The sequence below is a fragment of the Balaenoptera musculus genome, chromosome 4 (genome assembly GCF_009873245.2).
Source record: "Balaenoptera musculus isolate JJ_BM4_2016_0621 chromosome 4, mBalMus1.pri.v3, whole genome shotgun sequence".
Classification (NCBI taxonomy): domain Eukaryota; kingdom Metazoa; phylum Chordata; class Mammalia; order Artiodactyla; family Balaenopteridae; genus Balaenoptera; species Balaenoptera musculus.
This window is the reverse complement of record NC_045788.1, coordinates 99,138,245-99,159,544: the sequence shown is the minus strand read 5'-3', so window position 1 is coordinate 99,159,544 and position 21,300 is coordinate 99,138,245. Positions and strand designations below refer to the sequence as shown.

Here is a 21,300-nt window from a genome sequence, read left to right as displayed (position 1 = left end):
TTTTCAAAGTATACCTGGAACATTCTCCAGGGTATATCACACACTAGGCCACAAAACAAGCCTCAGTAAATTTAAGAAAATTTAAATCATATCAAGTATCTTTTCCGACCACCATGCTATGAGAGTAGAAATCAGCTGCAAGAAAAAAACTGCAAAAAAACACAAGCCTGTGAAGGCTAAACAAGGCTAAACAACTAAACAACCAATGGATCACTGAAGAAATCAAAGATGAAATAAAAAAATACCTAGGGACAAATGAAAATGAAAACATAACAATCCAAAACCTATGGGACACAGCAAAAGCAGTTCTAAGAGGGAAGTTTACAGTGATACAGGCTTACCTCAGGAAACAAGAAAAATCTCAAACAACCTAAACCTTATGCCTAAAGCAACTAAAGAAAGAAGAAACAAAACCCAAAGTTAGTAGAAGGAAAGAAATCATAAAGATCAGAGCAGAAATAAATGAAATAGAGACTAAAAGCACAATAGAAAAGATCAATGAAACTAAAAGCTGGTTCTTTGATAAACCTTTAGCCAGACTCATCAGGAAAAAAAAAAGGGGAGAGGGCCCAAATCAATAAAATCAGAAGTGAAAAAGAAGTTACAGCCGACACCACCGAAATACAGAGGCTCATAGGAGACAACTACAAGCAACTATCTGCCAATAAAATGGATAACCTGGAAGAAATGGACAAATTTTTAGAAAGGTATAATCTCCCAAGACTGAAGCAGGAAGAAATAGAAAATATGAACAGACCAATTACCAGCAATAAAATTGAGTCAGTAATTTGAAAACTCCCAACAAACAAAAGTCCAGGACTAGACAGCTTCACAGGTGAATTCTACCAAATATTTAGAGAAGAGCTAACACCTATCCTTCTGAAACTATTCCAAAAAATTGCAGAGGAAGGAACAGTTCCAAACTCATTCTCTGAGGCCAGCGATACCCAAACCAGACGAAGACATCACACAGAAAAAGAAAATTACAGGCCAGTATCACTAATGAACATACATGCAAAAAGCCTCAACAAAATACTATCAAACCATCAAGTGGGATTTATCCCAGGGATGGAAGGATTTTTCAGTATCTGCAAATCAATCAATGTGATACACCACACCAACAAATTAAAGAATAAAAAAACATATGTTCACCTCAACAGATATAGAAAAAGCTTTTGACAAAATTCAACATCCATTTACAATAGAAACTCTCCAGAAAGTGGGCGCAGAGGGAACATAACATAATAAAGGCCATATATGACAAACCCACAGCTAACATTATACTCAAGGATGAAAAGCTGAAAAAATTTCCTCTAAGATCAGGAACAAGATAAGGATGTCCACTCTTGCCACTTTTATTCAACACAGTATTGGGAGTCCTAGCCACAGCAATCAGACAAAAAAAGAAATAAAATGAATCCAAATTGGAAAGAAGTAAAATTGTCACTGTTTGCAGATGACATGATACTATACAAAGAAGATCCTAAAGACACCACCAGAATACTAGGGCTTATCAATGAATTCAGTAAAGTTGCAGGATCCAAGATTAGTATGCTGGAATTTGTTGCATTTCTATACACTAACAATGAACTATCAGAAAAAGAAAGTAAAGAAACAATCCCATTTACCATTGCATCAAAAAGAAGAAAACACCTAGGAATAAACTTACCTAAGGAGGCAAAAGACCTGTATTTGGAAAACCTTAAGACACTGATGAAAGAAATTGAAGACAACACAAACAGATGGAGAGATTTACCGTGTTGTTGGATTGGATGAATCAGTATTCCTAAAGCAATCAACATATTCAATGCAATCCCTATCAAAATACCAATGGCATTTTTCAAGGAACTAGAACAAATAATTTTAAAATGTATAATGGAAACAAAAGACCCCCGAATAGCCAAAGCAATTTTGAGAAAGAACTGAGCTGGAGGCATCACACTCCTTGACTTCGGACTATACTATTGTACAAAGCTACAGTAATCAAAGCATTATGGTACTGGCACACAAACAGACACATACATCAGTGGAATAGGATAGAGACCCCAGAAATAAACCCATGCACCTACAGTCATTCTATGACAAAGGAGGCAAGAATATGTAATGGAGAAAAGACAGCCTCTTCAATAAGTGGTGCTGGGAAAACTGGAGAGCTACCCATAAAAAAATCAAATTAGAACATTCTCTAACACCATATACAAAAATAAATGCAAAATGGATTAAAGACCTAAATATAATACCGGATAGTATAAAACCCCTAGAGGAAAACATAGGCAGAACACTGACATAAATCACAGCAATATTTTTTTGGATCCATCTCCTAAAGTAAAGGAAATAAAAGCAAAAATAAATGGGACCTAATTAAACGTAAAAGCTTTTGCAAAACAAAAGAAATCATCAACAAAACGAAAAGGCAATCTACTGAATGGAAGAAAATGTTTGCAAATGATATGACTGATAAGGGAGTAATATACAACACATAAAAACAGCTTATATAGCTCAACACAAATAACATACAGCCTGATTTAAAAATGGGCAGAAGAACTGAACAGACATTTTTACAAAGAGGAAGTGCAGATGGCCAACAGGCACCTGAAAATATGTTCAACATCACTAGCCATCAGAGAAATGCAAATTAAAACCACCATGGGATATCACGTCACACCTGTCAGAATGGCTATTATCAAAAAGAAGACAAAAAAGAAATGTTGACAAGGATGTGGAGAAAAGGGAACCCTTGTACACTGTTGGTGGGAATGTAAATTGGTGCAGCCACCGTGGAAAACAGTATGGAGGTTTTTCAAAAAACTAAAAATAGGGCTTCCCTGGTGGCGCAGTGGTTGAGAGTCTGCCTGCCAATGCAGGCGACACGGGTTCGAGCCCTGGTCTGGGAAGATCCCACGTGCCGCGGAGCGACTAGGCCCGTGAGCCACAATTGCTGAGCCTGCGCGTCTGGAGCCTGTGCTCCGCAGCAAGAGAGGCCGCGATAGCAAGAGGCCCGCGCACCGCGATGAAGAGTGGCCCCCGCTTGCCACAACTGGAGAAGGCCCTCGCACAGAAACGAAGATCCAACACAGCCATAAATATATAAATAAAAAAAAATTAAAAAAAAAAAAAAAAAAAAAAAAAAACTAAAAATAGAACTACCATATGACCCAGCAATTCCACTCCTGGGTATATGTCCAAAAAAACCAAAAACACTAATTCAAAAAGGTACGTGCACCCCAATGTTCATAGCAGCATTATTTACATTTGCCAAGATATGGAAGCAACCTAAGTGTCCATCAACAGATGAATGGATAAAGAAGACGTGATGTGTGTGTGTGTGTGTGTGTGTACACACACACACACACACACACACACACACACACACACACGATGAAATACTACTCAGCCATACAAAAGAATGAAATTTTGCCATTTGCAGCAACACAGTTGGACTTGGAGGGCATTATGCTTGGTGAAATAAGTCAGAGAAAGACAAATACTGTATGATATCACTTACATGTGGAATCTAAAAAATACAACAAACTAGTGAATATAACAAAAAAGAAGCAGACGCACAGATATAGAGAACAAACTAGTGGTTACCAGTGGGGAGACTGGGGAGGGGTAACATATAGGGGATGGGGAGTAGGAAGTAGAGACTACTGGCTGTAAGATAGGCCCAAGGATGTATGGTACAACATGGGAAATACAGCCAATATTTTGTAATAACTGTAAATGGAAAGTAACCTTTAAAAGTTGTACTAACACTTTTTTAAAAAATTAAAAGCTAAGAAAAGTGCAAAACAGTGTATAATCATCTAAAAGCCACAGGCAATGCCTGATTCAGAGGAAGGAAGCATGAACATGTGTGGGAGTGGTGGGAGGTTTCACGGAGGCTAGGAACCCATGCTAGGCTTTAGGGGTACTGTGGCCAACGGATATGCCATTTGTACTTCTCTGAACCCTTTAGAAACACTTTCACACTTGATTCCAACAATAGTCCTTTAGGGTAGGAGTTATTACAGTTGACTCTTGAACATGGGTTTGAAATACGTGGGTCCACTTATACTCCAATTTTTCCAATAACTACTACGGCACTACAGTACTACAGTGATCCGAGGTTGGTTGAGTCCACAGATGTGGAACCGAGGATTCAGAGCGCCGACTATAAGTTATGCTCAGATTTTCAACTGCGCAGAGGGTTGGTGCCCTTCACCCCTGCATTGTCTAAAGGTCAACTGTATTCCTGTTGTCTAGAAGGAAAAACAAGGCTCAGAGAGAGAAAGCAAATTGGCAAAAGTCATCCAAGTGTCAGAACCAGGATTTGAACCCATACCTATTATGCTCTAACATCTGTGTTCTTAAAACAACCACACCCTACTTTCCTCCAAAATAAGAGAAGCATTTACCGTGTGGTACCATATACTTCAGGCACTGAGCTGAGTGTAGGTAGCATAGTGGGTATAAATGCCGAGGCTCTGATTTTCAGGTCTGACATATAAGTGGTAAATAAATGGTAGCCAATAAAGTTACCCTAATTATTGGTCTTGCTGCCCCCTTCTCTCTCTCGCTCTGTCACACACACACACACACACACACACACACACACACACAGGCATGCACACACGTGCACACACCATGCTCATCCCTACCACTCTGGTTCTGTTGGTTCAAATCCTAGCTCTGCCACTCAGAAGCAGTATGACTTTGGGTGAGTCACTTCATTTCTTGGCACCTCAGATTCCTCACTGGTGAAACAGTGATCACATTGCTTACCTCTCAGTATCACTGTGAGGGTTAAATAAGAGACTGACACAACATGTGGCTCATATTGCTGTGGTAACACATTTATTTCGAAAGGTTCTTTATTCACCATGTCCTTTGAGAGAACCAGAGATGCCCGACTGAGGGATACTAAACATCAGTGCGCTTTCTTGGCAGAGCGTGTGGTACAGGATTTCCTGACCCTCACATCTTGCTTATTCCTCAGTCCTGTCACATGGGATGATGGGTAACCGCCCTGAAAAGCCGTGGGGGAAAAAGCTCTTCTGAAGTGGGATTTCAGTTTAGCTTTTACCGACTATATAATCACGCTTAATCCCATGTTGTTAGAAACTTCAGAAGCCAAGTAGGATGCTGAGAACATTTCCCTCACTTTTGAAAGGGGGTTCCTTGCTGGGGAAGGATGTCCCTTCCTGTTGTTCAGGGCCCTGAGATAAAGGATAGCTAGAGCAGTGGCCTCTGATTTTACATAGGTTTTTGACAATTAACATTATGTATTATTCTCCTTGCATTGTGCTTTGGGAAATTATTCCTGGTTAAACGTTTAATTTCAAAATAATATTTTAATAGATTATTTTCCCTTTGTTTATTTAGGCCACAGCTTTGAAACGCAGCAAAGGAATTCTAGGTTTCTAAAACAGTATTATGGGTCCTATTTCCTTTTTGGTAAAGCTCTTGGCACTGCTTTAGTTCATATTCTTGTTTAGAAATTCAGGAATCATTGAAATGTGATCCTCTTTGAGGTGGGGAATTAGGAAGTCACTAAGGCACTTATACTGCATATCAGTGTTTTAATGTATAATTACAGAGGAGTCAGACTACAAGTGTGTAATAAGGGTCATTAGTACCTTGCTTGAGTTAATGGATTAAAACTGTGATGTTTGGTCCTAACATAATTGGAACTCTGTCCTCTGTGAAGGGCACACCTGTTTTCTTATATATATAAGGTAAGGAAACTGTAGCAAAGAATGTACTGAAGCGTCCAGAATTAATTGCAGTGGGAGATTTATAGAATTATATGATTTATAGACTTTTGAATTATAGGAATTTAAGTACCTACTGTTGCACTATGAATGTGGAAGTAGTGGTTTGAAACACTTAAAACATTTTTGCCTAGTAGAGGTCTTTTTCACCTGCTTTAAATTACCAGATTAAAAAAAAAAATGTCTTTCTATTTGCTCATTTAAGCGCTCCGAATGTTTATTTCCTTAGGAAGGCAAACTTCAACTGGTCTCATGTTGACCCATCTTAAGTTTCAAAACAGAATATTCATTGGTGGGTTTACCATGATACCTTGTTGAATTTACCTAGCACTTACATTTCTCAGAGTGAAAGTGCTCTTTTGTTAAATAACAGATCATGTGTTACTATTATTTGACAAGGTTGTAATTGGGATGCCAACACCTGACCCAAGGTGGGGATGTTGGGTGTCCTGTGTTATATTACATTAAGACTGGCAGCCTAAGTCCTGGGGCTGAAAGAATAGTTTCTGTGGAGCTTCAGTCACGTGCTGTGTCCTCTTGTCATCTTATTTCACTGCCACTTTTGGAATCGGTCTCATTCCCTGTGTCTAAGAGTAACTAGTGCATTTCTGCACAGGCCTTAGAGCATCAGGGTGAAGAGGGAGTGTTTTGGTGCGGACAAACCTGGCTCTTCCTTATCTGCGTCACCCTTATCTATAAAAATGCGGGTCATAATTGCACTCTCTTGAGGGGTTGTTCTGGTCATTAATTCTGACAGATGATATTACTGTGGCCTAGAAAGCATTTAGGACGAAGTCTCAATAAATAATAACTGTCATCCATAGAGGCAAGTCTCAGATTTAATATTTTATTTGAAAACTTCTTGTATATAATTCCAGGCCCAGGAGATGAAGTCCTGTGTTACCCAAGTTTTGAATACCTACATAGTGATCACCTACATGCATGGTCTCTTTCCTTGAAATATTAAGGTCAACAAAGTATAAATAAACAAAGAAATTACCAGTGCTACTAGGGCCCTCAGCTACCTGGGTTTTTCAAGACCTCCCATAGCATCCATTTGGCACTTAATCATCGCTCAAGCCAGTATGTCTGATTATTGTACTGCCTCTGCTAAGTTGTTGTTACACCCGTGTAGGCAGCGCCCTGCCCTTACTCCTGCTCCTCTGCCTTCCCCAGGCCAGCCAGGACATAGTACTTAGGGACTGAACCTCGTTAAGTCCCTGATTCTGCACCGCCCCTTGCCATAATGGAGTGTGAGTGAATGAAACTGTTACCTTTCACCCTTCCAAAAGAGTGTATTTCAGAAAAAATACAATAAGAGACTGTACAATTTAAGCTGTGTGTTCTGTGGTATAAGGATTTGTTAATGGAAAGTATTAATTTACACACATCTGCTAAAGTGCAACAGATATAAATAAGCTGAATTCTGTTACCTCTCACATCCCCCCTCAGGCTCTCCTTTGGAAAGATGGATTTCCAGATTCAAAAGGTTTTTTTCAAAATGTCTCTGTTCCTCCCGTCACAGCCTGCAGTGTACATTAGAATAAAGAACCGAGCCCAGGATGAGTATCTGACAGTCACCGGAAATGTAGCTGACACAAGGGCGACATCTGTGTGCATTTCTCCCTACAGTGGGAAGAATACTCAGATCTGGCACTACTGTCGAGGACTCTTTAAATCCAAGGTAACCAACCCCACTGATAGTATACCCCGCTTTTCGGTCTTGGGTCTTTTTCGTTTGGAAACCAGAATCTTGCCAAATCAAATGGCATGATAAAATAATGCAATTTCCTATCAACAGTGTTTTGCATAATTATAAGAACATTGACATATGTATTACTGAAGTATCTAGGTGAAATGGACTTAGAAACTAGATTTTCTACATCAAAAAATTCTCTATTTTAAAGTAAAAAGTAAGACTAACACATACTATGGATATTCCTAAATGGTTTTTTAAACCAGTGATAAAACTCACTGTACCCAAATGGACAATGTGCTTTTTTTTTTTTTTAGTTTTTAAAATTTATTTATTATTTATTTTTCGCTGTGTTGGGTCTTCATTTCTGTGCGAGGGCTTTCTCTAGTTATGGCGAGCGGGGGCCACTCTTCATCGCGGTGTGCGGGCCTCTCACTATCGCGGCCTCTCTTGTTGCGGAGCACAGGCTCCAGACGCGCAGGCTCAGTAGTTGTGGCTCACGGGCCTAGTTGCTCCGCGGCATGTGGGATCTTCCCAGACCAGGGCTCGAACCCGTGTCCCCTGCATTGGCAGGCAGATTCTCAACCACTGCGCCACCAGGGAAGCCCCGACAATGTGCTTTTGTGAGACATTCCTTACACTCTGTGGCCCAGATTAATTTAGCTGTCTTTGTGATTCCAAACATGTTGAAGCCTCCTCATCTTCAAAACATACAATGAAGGTAGAAGAAAGCTGCTGTTCTTTGGAGGAAGCTTAGAAAATAAAATTTAGGTTTCTTTGTTTTTCTGCAACCCTTCCATTATGTTTGATGCTGTGGGGAATAAGACACCAATTTTATTATATCACCAGTGGATTATCGACCATTTTCTCATGCTTCAACAAAAATGAAAAGCACTTAAAAGTAATTATTGTCTGGGTATCTAGCACATCACCCAATGTTTTTGTAAGAAAAACAGGCTCGACCTTACACATTTAAGCTAACAGAGATTCAGCATTTAATTGTAATTCAACAAACCTTTGACCATCTGTTGTCAGATCCAGACCATCCTTTTAAAAACAAGTACCTCTAGTTCGGTACGTTTATTTCCATACCATCTCCTTCCCTCAGCCATAAAGAAGACTTAAAAAGTTGACTGAATTTATAATTATGCTAGTTTTCTTTTTAGATTAGACAGTCATGTCTCTGATCTGCTCACTTGAAAGAAAAGGGGCCCAATCCAATTGATTTTAGTAAACACAGTACTGCCAATTTATTTCTTGACCCTTTTAGGCCAGTGACACATGTCTCGATGTGATTGGTGGTCGAGACATACCTGGAGCTAAAGTTGCCCTATGGACTGAACATGGGCAGTTCAGGCAGAAGTGGAGACTGAACAAAAATGGGACCATCAGCTCCTACCTCAGTGACCAACTTGTCCTTGATGTTAAAGGTAGGCCTGTGATGAAACCCAGTGTGCTGTGTCCTTGGATATTCATTTTAAATTCCAAGCCTCCTCCTCCTTATGGGTAAAAGGAGGCCTTACGCACAAGGGAAATATTAAATCATTTTTAATTATGCTTGAAAAAATCGAGATATGCCATTTTAACAAACAAAACAATTAGGTATATATGGATCAAGGAAAAGCCTAAGGACCAAGCCTACAAAGTTTTTTGTTTATCAGTACAGTTGTAAAATTTTCATTTTCTACATGATCTTTGAGAACATTTCTAAATTTGAAGCATCATCAACCATAAAATGTCATCCATTTCCTAAAGAAATATTTCTCACTTTCTGTTGTGAATTACTGTGGTCCTTAACATTTATGGTCCTTTAAATTTATCATTTAAACTTGTTTTTGAGTTCAGCAAGGTCAGGGCCAATATTGTTCAGTGCTGTTGCTTTAATTGAGGTAGTCATAGCCACTCTTGGTGTAGAAACTAAAAGCCAGTGCCTGACACTGAGCTAGGGCACTCTCAGAGCGCTGTATCCTTAAGAGTCCCATTGTTAGGGCGCGCCGCTTATGCAGACATCTGTTAGACACACCGCTTAGCTTTGCAGTCAGTCATAATGTCTGATTTGAGGTGAAGAATAGCTACGCCTGTGTAACCTCAGTTTCCCATTTCAGACCGCTTTACAAACGACATATTAATCTACCCCAACAGTGAGTGGGCTGAGCAAAAGCTTGTGAAAACTGTGACACTGCTAAGCACCTGTGTGAACAAATGATCTTTCCTTTTGGAATTTCTATTTTAGGAGGAAATTATTATGACAAAACTCACGTAATTGTAAATGAGCCCCTGGAGGGAGAAGAAACACAGAAATGGGACATTGAAATATTGTGAGAGAATCTGCAGCATCCCTGCGAGAGAGCAAAGGGAGAAGGACCCTCATGCCCCGTGAAAAGGAAGCTACCTGTCCTCATGCTTCTGGGATCACTGAGCAGAATGAACTTCTGCCCCAACCTTGAAGACTACTGCTCTTAACCATGGAAAAGCTCAAGATATTCTTGCCAGTCATTCAGTGTTCCTATGAAGAATGCATTAACAATTTCTGGGAAAGGTTCTACTCCTGCTTGATCTCCAGCTTCGGTGAGCAAGTTTCTTGAAGTCTGTTTTCTCTCCTTTCCACCAAACACGAATCCTATTCCTGATAGCCATTATAGGACACTGGTGATGCTGTCATCCTGTGTTAGTTATTAATCTCCTAGTAGATGTGTGTGTGTGTGTGTGTGTGTGTGTGTGTGTGTGTGTGTTAAGTGCAAGGCACAGAGAAGCAGAGTCCTATAGGTCAAGTCATACTTTTAAAAAGATGAATAATTTTTTTAGCAATATCTGAAAACATATTTAATAAACCTTACTATTAAGCTGCTGTATTAGATAAACATTGAAGGTTCCCTACTGAAGCTTTTCTAACTGAAGCACCGTAAGTATTCACACTTGTAACTGACCCCAGGGAGGGACCTCAGCTTTGTAAGGAAAAGGCTCAAGTATAGGAGTGTTTTCTGTGGCTGTTCTTTGCTCGGTCCTTCAAACTAAAAAAAGCACAAATAGCCTGCGGCTGTCCTTGCACTGCACCCTTCTGGGTGACAAGACTGTAACCAGGGCTTAACCTATCCTGGTTCTGAGACCTCACCTGATCTACCCTCAAGAAGTGTTTATAAAGACTCTGTCACCTACGTGTAAGAATAGTCAAATTTTTCTTTGCCTGAAGTAAAGGGAAATTTCAAATGTTCAAATTAAGACCAAGTAGTATTTGATCCTTGACTATACCATTTTACTTTACAAAATGTGACAGAAAACTCAGTTTTTCACTCCCATTTTAAATAGCTTTCATTCAAGCAAAATCAGGTAGGATAATGTCTTTGACTTAGTTTCAAGTAATCATCACCACCATCACTATACAATTCTCAAGCATTTTTCCCTCCTGAGAGTTGGTTTTAAACTTACATTGAGACAACTGTTCCCTTCATCTCCAACTTTTGCCAGAAAGCAGAAAAAGGTCTGCTCTATTTTTATATATAGAAAGATTAAATTCTCCAATGATATTTTTAAAAATATCAACCTATATGCACTTTAGAATGTAAAGTAACAGTGAACTGTTTAAACTCAAAGACCCACTATTTTGAGTATTTTTTATAGAGACTTGGTCTTTCCATGTAAATATTATTGGTTTTTTTTTTTTTTCTTCCCTTCAATCTCAGGCTCTTTTGTCATCTTTCAAGCAACATCTGTAAAACTATTTTATGCCCACAGATGTGAGTGCCTGTTAGTGTGGCAGTATTATTTAATGAAATTGATGTTATAGGGTAACTTTATTTTAATGGGAGGCCTTGTGTATACACAAAGGTATGTATATTTTCACTGTAAAAAACCAAGTTAAAAAATTCTTCATGTTAATTGTTTAAAATTTTTCTAGAGCCAGTGAGGCTCTTTAAAGAAGTTGTTTCTTCCAAAGAACAAAGACAAAGCCAGGTAACGACATTTAAATTTAAATGATACATTTATTGAGCTGTGCCTTTTCTACCACACTGGATTAAATAAACTTGTCAAGAAGTACGGTTTTTGTCACCTTCTGGGACATTTAGTAATTTGCTGTTTGTTCTTCTATGTACCTCTGTTTGTTAGTACATATGGCCAACTGGTCACCTGTAACAGGTAGGTCTCATGTTACATTATTAGATACACAGGTAAGGAAAGTTACATTCATTATGTCCTTGGTTCAAAGCAACAGGGGACTCCCTAGCACGTAAATCTTTGCAGAATCAAGTGTCTACTATTTTATATATAAATATTAAAAGGCACTAGACTACTTGGATTAAACATTCTGTCCAGAGGGCTAATACCAGGCTTTGCTTTTCCTCATCTGTAGTAAGTTTCAGGTCCTTGACAGAAATAGCTGAACTGTTCCAAATTTGCTTCAGTGCATCGATATGTGATAAAGGAAAGCGAAGTCCATGAGACTGAAAAAAGATAGATAAACCATTTAGTCAATCATTTATTGATATCCTTCACAAGTATGAAACTTGTTTCAGATAAGCTACTTACAAAAACTATCATCATTAGATAACTTATAAAAGTTGCTAATTCCCATATGAAAACTCAGACTTCATGAAAGGTATTCTATTTTATAGAGTAAGAAATATTAATCATTTGAAATGCTTTCACATTTGTTACACCGTTCCTACTAGGCCACAGGTCCTAGTACATTTTAAAGCAGGTATATATATATATATATATATATCACAGAAATGTCTGACTTAATCATCCCTGTGCAAGGGCTGTCAATTTGTGAAATGTTAAGTCCACACTGCAGTCATAAAAAATGTCATTACCCATAAATCAATCAAAGGTAACAGATTCTTCCCAGCCACCACCAAATCACAGGAAAGACATGCATTTTAGGTTGGAACAAACCTCTGTTTCCTCATTTCCCATCATGTGTGTCTCTCTCCTATTCTTTAAGGAATGATAGATATAAACCATCTTTTCTCGAGTTTCGTCCTTAAAAAAAACAAAGCAACTCGTCAACACCAAAATATTGAGCACTTCAATACTAGGAGGGTTTTTCCAATAACAACAAAGGTCAACACTAAGAAAAATCTTAATGCCTCAGTGCTTAAGTGAAATTTATAGAACACTAAAGAATCCTTCTGGCAAAAAGTTATGAGATACAGATAAATATATATACACATGCAATGTAGGATGAACGTATTTCATTATAGTGCTCACAGATTACTACTTGTATGCAGCAAATAACCACTCAAGTCATCTTTTAAAAAGATAACAGCATCTTCAGAAACTTGATTTAATGAAAAAGCAACCATTTATATATCAATCAACTTACCAATGAAACATTCAAGTTTTTCGTTTCATCATACCTGCACTATCTTTTTGCATCAGAAAAATTTGACATTCCTAGGTATACATAAATGGACAATTTATGAACACCACAGAGTAAATATTAATTCCTAAGAAATACCAGCTATGTGATCTATAAAAACGTCTATTCCACGTATAGTAAGTAGGCTCCCGAATGGTCTCTACTTCCCTTCCCTCTCCACCCACCTTAACACAGTGCAGTTTATTATCTCTTCCAGAACCTTTAGAAATCCCTTGTCACCTCTCACTCACTCAGATGAGGACTAAAAGCCTTAGCCTGAAATAGAATGCCTCAAACTGATTGATTGATTGATTGGTTATCAGAATAACTAGGCTTTTCTTTTTTTTAATGGGGATGTGGGAGTATATACTTTTGAGGTTTTATATATATGTTATAAACCAGTCTTCTCCAGGTCTGGCCCTGATGGCTGGAACAATCTGGTTATGGAGACATCTAGGTGCCCCCCGACTCTCATCCCCTCCAGACATTCACTGGACGCCTCCCAAGAAAGCTGATTAGGAGGAACAGGGTGAAGCCACAGGGCATGGGAGAGTTCCCAAGGGCTTTAGGGTTGTGTGGGGTGCTTTCAAAATAAATGCAGAGGCTCCACACCAGACGAAGCCCAGGAACTTACAATTTCTAAAAATTTTCCAATTGATTGTAATCATCAGCCAGTTTGGGGAGCCACTGGGCTAGGTGGCAAGGTTATGGAATGTAGACTTTCCTCTCCATCGTCTACAGAATAGAGATTTTTTGAGAAGGACCATCAACAAAACCATATGTAAAGGCAGGTCTGCGCCGTATACAGGGTGGCAGAGGGACCGAGACAGGGAGACGCATAAACAGGGTCCGCAGCTGTCTAAGCAAAGGCAACCTGGCCTGAATTAGGAGACAGAGACCAGACGTTAATTACTAATTAGGGGAAAGAAGGAGGGTTCTGTGGGGCCGAGGACAAGCCCTCAAATGCCCAACAGGCAGGAAACTTTGGAGCCGTAACAGTGAGATCTGGGCATGATCTGACGTAAAGAGATGGCGTTCAGCTGTGCGGAGGTGGATGCCCGCAGGAGGAGGGCGGGGCCATTTGTCAGTCTGATAACCTGAGGCCTGCGATGGAAATGCCCTGAGAAGGGCGGAACCCTCTTCCCCTCTGGATACTCACGGATGGGTCCTGATCGGGTCCTACAGTGAGGACGACGTGGTCTCTAAACTGCAGCCTCACAGTGCTGTCCAACCCCGGTAACTGTCCACCTAGGAAACCCAGAGACGGGGAAAGCCAGCCTTCAGAGAAGAAAGCAGCAGGCTCAGACTTGCTTGCAGGGGCAACTCTTTAGGAAGGACACTTAGTAACGATTTGCAGGTGAGTCCAAACGTGGGGGCGCCCTCTCCAACTCAAGTATTTGCTCTCCCCGACGTTTACGGTGATCTGAAAAGTGTAGCTTACACCCTGATGGAGCTCATCCTTATACTGAAGACGCACATACAGACTTCTGTCGTGATTGATCTAATTGTAAGTTCATTAAATAGTTGTCACCAGTACCCGGGGAGCACATACTATCACGGTACAGACAGGGCCACCGTGCCTTCTGCACAGGACGCTCTCACGTCTCCAGTTTCTACCCCCTGCTTGCTCCACATGTGGACTCTGAAGGGACTTCCTGAGCTCAAAGTGCACCACCCCTCCAATTACTAGTTGCATGACCATGGCAAATTATTCAGCCTGTGTAGGTCAAGTGCAGTGTCATAAAAAAGCCACCTAATAAAGTCCACAGAAAAAACTACTCTTTCCTAGATTGGATTTAACTTAGTGAAAAAGCAGCCACTACAATCAGACCAGCCTTACAGGGTCTTCTGGTTGGAGAAAGAGTTGAGGGGTCATAAGTTTACTGACCACAAGGACTAAGGCAAGGAGAACGTTAGATAAAATATCCTAGGCCCTAAGCTGATACTCAGAACACTGTTCTGCTAACGATTAAAATATGTGCTGGGAAGACATGTGCTATTTTGAGTAGATGCTACCAAAAACAAATTTTAAACTCCCCCCCACACCGAGACTATAATAAAAACGTACATAGAATCAATGTTAGGAGGGACCTTGCAGAGTGTGTATCTCGGTGGTTCTCCGCTGGTGATAAGGCCTTTATGAAAATTAGTGAAAATGAAACTCTCGCTCTACCTGACTAAGAGAGAAGCAGCCTGTGAGCCAGCCCGGCACTCACGGCTGTGTCTCCGTGTCCCCCTGCTGAACACAGGCCATTACACAGAACCCCGGTATTAAACAGGGCCCCGCTGTGACTGAGAGAGATCGAGACAAAACCAAGACCACTTCCTCATCAGGTCAGAACTCAGGCCAAAGCAAGGACACTGTCCAAACCACAGAAGTGACCAAACGTGCCCTATGCTGGCTAATCTGAGTGACTGCTGCTGCTGCTGCTGCTTTACCAATCGTCACTCTGGCTTCATTTCACTCCTCCTGCTACTAGCTAAGATTTACAGGAGACCCAATCCGAGAATCCCTCCTTCTTCCCGACAGCACTGAATCCCGAGCAAAGCCCTGCTTCCTTGAACCCTCCTGAAAATCACCTAACTCAAACCCAAATCCTATAAATCCTTTCCAACATCCTTTTACTGAGGTGCCTACAGCCCCCAATGGCGTGCTGTCGTCCCTGTTACAAGTCAATAAACCCAGCTTTGTCCGACTACAGGGGTGTGGTGTGGTCTCTGCTCCAGAACACCGAAATCACCATCCACCCACAAGTCTGTCAATGTCATCTGTACCTTAAACCTGTCACAAAATAGTCACCTGGGACTTGGGAGAAGGTCTGATAATCTTGGGCACTCCGGCAGTTCCCCTGCTGATGGCAACATTTTACCCATCCCTGAGTTAATTCCAACAAGATTGTTTCAATGTTCAAGTTCTTAAAACTTCCTGAAGCTGATGAATTCCAGAGGGGCCGTAAACACACATACTCCTCACCCCAAATCACAGGGCTCTCCTTCCCCATCAGGCTGCACGTCCTGACCAACCTCACACTAAGGATGGGCCCACATTAATCCTCAAATGCTTCATACATTCCATCAGCTCAAAGAGGTGGGGGCTTCCCTGGTGGCGCAGTGGTTGAGAATCCGCCTGCCAATGCAGGGGACACGGGTTCAACCCCTGGTCTGGGAAGATCCCACATGCCACGGAGCAACTAAGCCCGTGAGCCACAACTACTGAGCCTGCGCGTCTGGAGCCTGTGCTCCGCAACGGGAGAGGCCGCGATAGTGAGAGGCCCGCGCACCGCGATGAAGAGTGGCCCCCACTTGCCGCAACTAGAGAAAGCCCTCGCACAGAAACGAAGACCCAACACAGCCATAAATAAATAAATAAATAAATCAAATTATTAAAAAAAAAAAAAAAAGAGGTGCCCACCCAGAAAAGCCCAAAATATCCCACGTCAGCCCCTGACCACCTAGGAGAAAAGAGCAAGCTCTACCTGGTGTTGAAAGCTCTACTCCATCCCCCAAATAGTAAGGTGGGAGCCTGTTCATAGCAAAGTCCTTCTTCATGTCTGCTGAAAGCAGTTCTTTGGTGCCCTCCAGCCGGTCTGCAAGCATCCTCAGAAAGCCACTTAATTTTCTTGTTGCAACGGCTGTGGTTTCCACCTGCTAGAAACACAGAAGTGAGTCCGGGCTCAGACTCCAGCGACCTTACTTACTGCCCAAGTCCCAGTCTCTGGAGTAGCGCACTGAGCACCACCGCCCAGGGCAGACGCAGATCCACGTCACTCCCTTAAGAACAGTATCCCTTTATTTCCTCATAACCACCGTTCATCTTAAGCTGCCTACTGTTTGCAAAAAAGATCAATTTTCAGGGTTTTGCCTGAAAAGAGGGATCCCTGGGAATATGGTACAGTCTCGGCTTTGCCTTTTGAAAAGCAAATCACTAAGGTGACTGCTTCAGACCGCGAAAGCACCCTTTGCTCAACTTGGCACTGATGCACTCATCTTCTCCAAAATAGCCAACAGGGCCGCTGTTTCAAAGGTAAAATCAGGACGGACAGGAAAGCCAGGGAGCACACCAAGGCCAGGCTCTCTCCTAACTAGTGATCTCACGTGTGCCGAGGCTACAGTTCCCAAGCCAGGTTAGTTATTCATTCAACCACTGACTCAGCCAGCGTTCCCGGTGCCTGCCACTGCCGCCATGAAGTGCAGCAAGCGGGCCGCCTGCACAGCACTGTTGGTCCTTTGGGTGGCACGCAATGTGCAGCACTCCATTCGTTCTGCAAACCACCCCGCCCGGGAGAAGACAAGCTTGGCTCACACGGGGAGGATTCTGGGGTCCCGAGGAGGGAGCCACAGCTTCAGCTGGCCTGGACCGTGGTTACCCCTCCTTTCCCACCTGCCTTTACTCCTTACCAGGAGCAGCTGCCGGGGTATGCCGGCCCGTAGCTCTACGTCTGCCTTTGCGGTGTCAAACACGAGCCCTGAAATGGTGTCCAAAAGGAAATCTCCCCATGAACTGGAACACGTACCAAGAAAAAAAAAAAAAGAGTGAACACATAAGAAATGTGCATAGAACACTGATTACTAAAAGCCTAAAGCTACAAACTGTCACACCAATTCCCCTGCCCTGACATCTTGAGTTCCACTAATTTCACATTACTCAGCATAAAGACTTAAGGCTTTCATCAATCATAGTCTTCCCTTCCTCCCCATCCCAGACACTCAGGTGCAAAATTAAAGGTGGGAAGCTAGGCTTCCTTCATGATTTGTCTTAAACGTAAAGATACCAAAGAATTAATTACAGACTGTCATAAAGTAGGAAGTTCAAGGGACCAATTTTTTTTTTTTTTAATGTTTTCAACTATATAACACAGAGCCTTGAGGAGAGCTTTGCAGGAAACTTTAACCCTCAATCATTATAGGACCTAAAAAGATTTTTATGTGCAAAAAATCCAAAGGCAACACATTTAGGGTAACAGCAAGATCCCCGGACTGTGTAATTATCTGAACAGTTAAACACTTCTTTTTCCTTTGTTCCTTATAAAAAAGACGGGTACTCTTCCTCAGCAAAATATCCAACATCAACAATTTCAAAACAATTGATTTTGCAACTTGTTAAACTCTGGCAGTGGTTTTACTGGGGTAGGAGATAGAAGCCAGAGGCCAAAAATACCATCTCGGGACGAGCATCAGTGTTCAGTTGCCTCTGCTCTCTCTGGGGCATTTAGAATCGCTCGCACCTCAATGTGTGCCAGTGTGAGAAGCACACGCTGTGAGGCTGCTCTCTTTAAATACTTCTGAGCTGTTTAAAATTTTCCTCTGTGTCACCAGCAGATTTCAAATTGCTGGCTACATGCAAGATGGAAATTCACAGTATGACTTTTGCTTCTCACTCAGTAAGCAAAATTAACACTTTTATGCTTCCCTCCTGGGAAAGTGGCAAAAGAGGACAAAAGCCACATGAGAGACACTCCCCCCAAGACGTCCACTCCTCCGTGGTAGCCTGACCACTTTGTGACATAATGCTACACCCAACCTCACACCTTTGATTGAACTTCGACCTGGAGGACACATACAGGCCTTTCAGCAGCATGAAATAATACCGTCCTTTGAAAGGTCCCAGGTACAAGTCACGCAGCAGTAGCTCACAGAGGAGTTTAAGTGCAGTTAAATTGAGCTCCGTGTTCTTCTAGGAAAATGGATCTTGGGCCTTTCCAAAGTTTGGAAATAACACCTCTGGAGGGGTTCACTTTGGTAAAGCAGCCAAATCGACAGGCCACTGTCTCATACAGCTGGCCCTAAATGTTCCAACGGTGCTGCCCTTGAGAGGGGTTAGGAAAAGGCCCAAGCCCTCACTCTGCCACAGGCCTTCAGGAGCACCAGGACCAAAGCATAGGGACATCTCCGGGGAACGATGGTCCTCGAGGTGTATCTGTCCCGTCCCAGCACCAGCCCCGCTGACAAAGGCACAGGTCGGCATCCAGCTTAGATACACGGGTCACGGTGCCTACCCACAGCCCCCGGCAGGCGTCCTCTGTAACTCAGACTGCTCTTCCCCAGCCCTGCTGCCTGCAGAGGGGGTGGGTGGGTGGGACCAGGGAAAGCTACCAGTTCATCCTGGGGACTGGGAAACAGCGAGTCAGGCACTCAGCGGAAGCAAAAGCTAATAGGTTCAACGAGATAGAGGGAGGTCAGAGAGGTAACTGAGGATGCCTTGTCATGAGCCAATGACATGAGTAAATAGAACCCGAGGAAGGAAAACAAGGGAGCGAAAACCAATTACTAGGAGACCAAGAGAAATGAAAAAGAGGGAGAATTAGAGAAAGAGGGAGCAGCTGAGTAACATCCACGGCGGGGCACCAGAAGATGGACATTCATGGGGCCAAACTATCAATATGTGGCTGCCAAGGCCCAGAGCTGCTTTGGTCCAGAACGAACTTCTGGTTCAGCCTCCCTGCAGCCTGCCCTTCCCCAGTTCCTACGACCCGCCCCCTCAGTCACCCCTGCTCTTCTTGAGCTGCGCTCAGAGACTGTTTCTCGCTATGCAAGGCACCTAACCAGCCATGGTGACAGGGCATTTTACATAAAGGAAACCCCAAACAAGCTTTAGCTTCTACTTGTGGGCAGAGCGCCTAACTTCAGGCCAGACTCCAGCTAGCTCCTCCTGTCTCTTAAACACAGGGGGTTCACTTCTCGCTGAAAAGCCAGATGAGGAGGCAGAAGAATGCTTACTCACTTGTTCTGCAAGATACAGCTTTGAAGTTAGGAGGCGACCGGCTGTCCCTCAGGCCGGGAATATCCTCTCCTACTCTGACCTCCTGACCCACCTCTACTACTCATCCTGTAAATCTCCCTCAGCTTGGGAGTCAAGTCATTTCCGAAGCCTTCCCTGAGGCCCCGGCTTAGCTAAGTGCATTCCTCTGTGCTCCCAGAGTCTCCTCTGCAAACCTAGGATGGGATGTATCACACTGTTTGGTAACTACATGCCTATCTCCCCTCCTTCCACCACTTCCGGAGAGTAAGTTCTCTCAAAGCGCCTTCAGTCCCATGCCTACGATCTCAGCAACTAGCACAAGGTGTAGTGCTGCATGATGAATAAATTAATGACTGGCGTTTTTAATGGGACCTGGACTACTGAGGTCGCTGCTACCAGGAAATGACTCACTGGGCACTGCTGCCCAGGCCCTGTCATGTGACGAGGTACTTGCTGAACTGGAACATGGTTTTAATTGGAATTGTTCTCAGCACATGTGCTTTTGGGACTCACTGTTCCAGACTTCCTTTCTGACTTTAATTTCATGAACTGTAAAAAATGGAAGCCTTAAAATAGACCCAGAGGTTTCAATGGATAGAGTTTCTGTTTGGGGCGATGAAAATGTCTTGGAAACAGGTAGTGGTGATGGTTGCACAACAGTGTGAACATAATTAATGTCAGTGAATTGGACACTTAATGGTTAAAATGGCACATTTTATGTTATAAATATTTTACCACAATCAAAAAAAATTTTGAAGGGGGTGGGGAGAGAGAGAGAGAGAGAGCGCGCGGGAGGGAGGGAGGGAGGGAGAGAGGCAGGGGATAGGGGTGGGGAGAGAGACTACAAGCCCAGCCTGGCAACACGAACACACTGCCACACCCACAGCCATGCTTCTATCTTCCCAAACCATGGGAGCCTTTATCTGGGCAACTCCCAGCGTTCTGTAGAGTCAGGGTCATGACGGTCCAGGAGGAAGCCCAGACGAGTGGGTCAATGGCACAGGTAGGACGCTGAAGGAACAGGAAGTCAGCCGCAAACCCCGGGGCCGGATAAGTAGGAGAGAAGCAGCTAACTCCCTCACGTCCCCTGAACACGCCGCTGCGGCCACAGCTCGGAGCTGTCGGGGACGCGAGGCTGCAGGTGGGCGCTCACCTGTTCTGGTAGGTGCTGATGGTCACGTGCGTGGAGTGGGCCAGCCCTGAGGGAGTGTCCGCCTGATGAATGGTCCCTCTGGGAAAGTACAGCAAGTCTCCCGGCTAAAGGAAAAAAAAAGGGGGAAGGAGTTAGTAAGGAGGATATCTTCTCGTTCCGCTAGAAAGGCTGTGAGTTTCAGTTCTGCATTCTAGAAACCTCTGTGTGGTGATTCAAGCAGTGGTCTGCGTGCTGGTCTCTGTGGTATCCACCAGTCTAGCTCTGCTGTGTCTGTGAACCTGTCACCATGAACCCCAATCCTGGAGAGGCTTCCAGAGCCTGAAGTCACTTTCTTTATTCATAAGCTGAGACCAGATACACCTGAAGCCACCCTGGGATCAAGGTGACAGCCCGTGCCTGGGAAGCCTGCTCCCTCCCTCCACACCCTTCCAAGGGGGCAGTGAGGAGTAGGAGCTTCAGAGCCATACAGAGGCTACACTCACTGGCTGGCGACCCCAGCAAATTACTTAACCTCCCGAGGCCTCAGTTCCTTCATGTGTAAAATGGAAGCAATCGCCCCAAATCTCACAGAATTATTTTGAGGATTAAAGGAAAAAAGTT

General features: G+C 42.9%; 2 protein-coding genes across 16 annotated transcripts in view; one reads left to right on the top strand and one right to left on the bottom strand.

The window, feature by feature from the left end:
• The window catches only part of CRYBG3 (crystallin beta-gamma domain containing 3), a 112,041-nt gene extending 100,557 nt beyond the window's left edge, over window positions 1–11,484 (top strand). For 3 of the 4 annotated variants that reach the window (XM_036849907.1, XM_036849909.1, XM_036849910.1), the window contains 3 exons: window positions 7,279–7,437; window positions 8,720–8,879; window positions 9,683–11,484. In XM_036849907.1, the coding sequence (XP_036705802.1) occupies window positions 7,279–7,437; window positions 8,720–8,879; window positions 9,683–9,771 (408 nt within the window). In that variant the 3' untranslated portion in view covers window positions 9,772–11,484. The remainder of the gene's footprint in view (window positions 1–7,278; window positions 7,438–8,719; window positions 8,880–9,682) is intronic. The other variant, XR_005019656.1, reaches the window with a different exon arrangement.
• The window catches only part of RIOX2 (ribosomal oxygenase 2), a 30,780-nt gene continuing 17,480 nt past the window's right edge, over window positions 8,001–21,300 (bottom strand). For 6 of the 12 annotated variants that reach the window (XM_036849917.1, XM_036849921.1, XM_036849920.1 and 3 more), the window contains 6 exons: window positions 20,701–20,804; window positions 17,207–17,309; window positions 16,285–16,456; window positions 13,968–14,056; window positions 12,343–12,429; window positions 11,108–11,888 (listed from right to left, as the gene is read on the bottom strand). In XM_036849917.1, the coding sequence (XP_036705812.1) occupies window positions 11,730–11,888; window positions 12,343–12,429; window positions 13,968–14,056; window positions 16,285–16,456; window positions 17,207–17,309; window positions 20,701–20,804 (714 nt within the window). In that variant the 3' untranslated portion in view covers window positions 11,108–11,729. Of the gene's footprint in view, window positions 8,261–11,107; window positions 11,889–12,342; window positions 12,430–13,967; window positions 14,057–16,284; window positions 16,457–17,206; window positions 17,310–20,700; window positions 20,805–21,300 lie in introns of those variants that run through there. The other 6 variants (XM_036849916.1, XM_036849914.1, XM_036849915.1 and 3 more) reach the window with 6 other exon arrangements.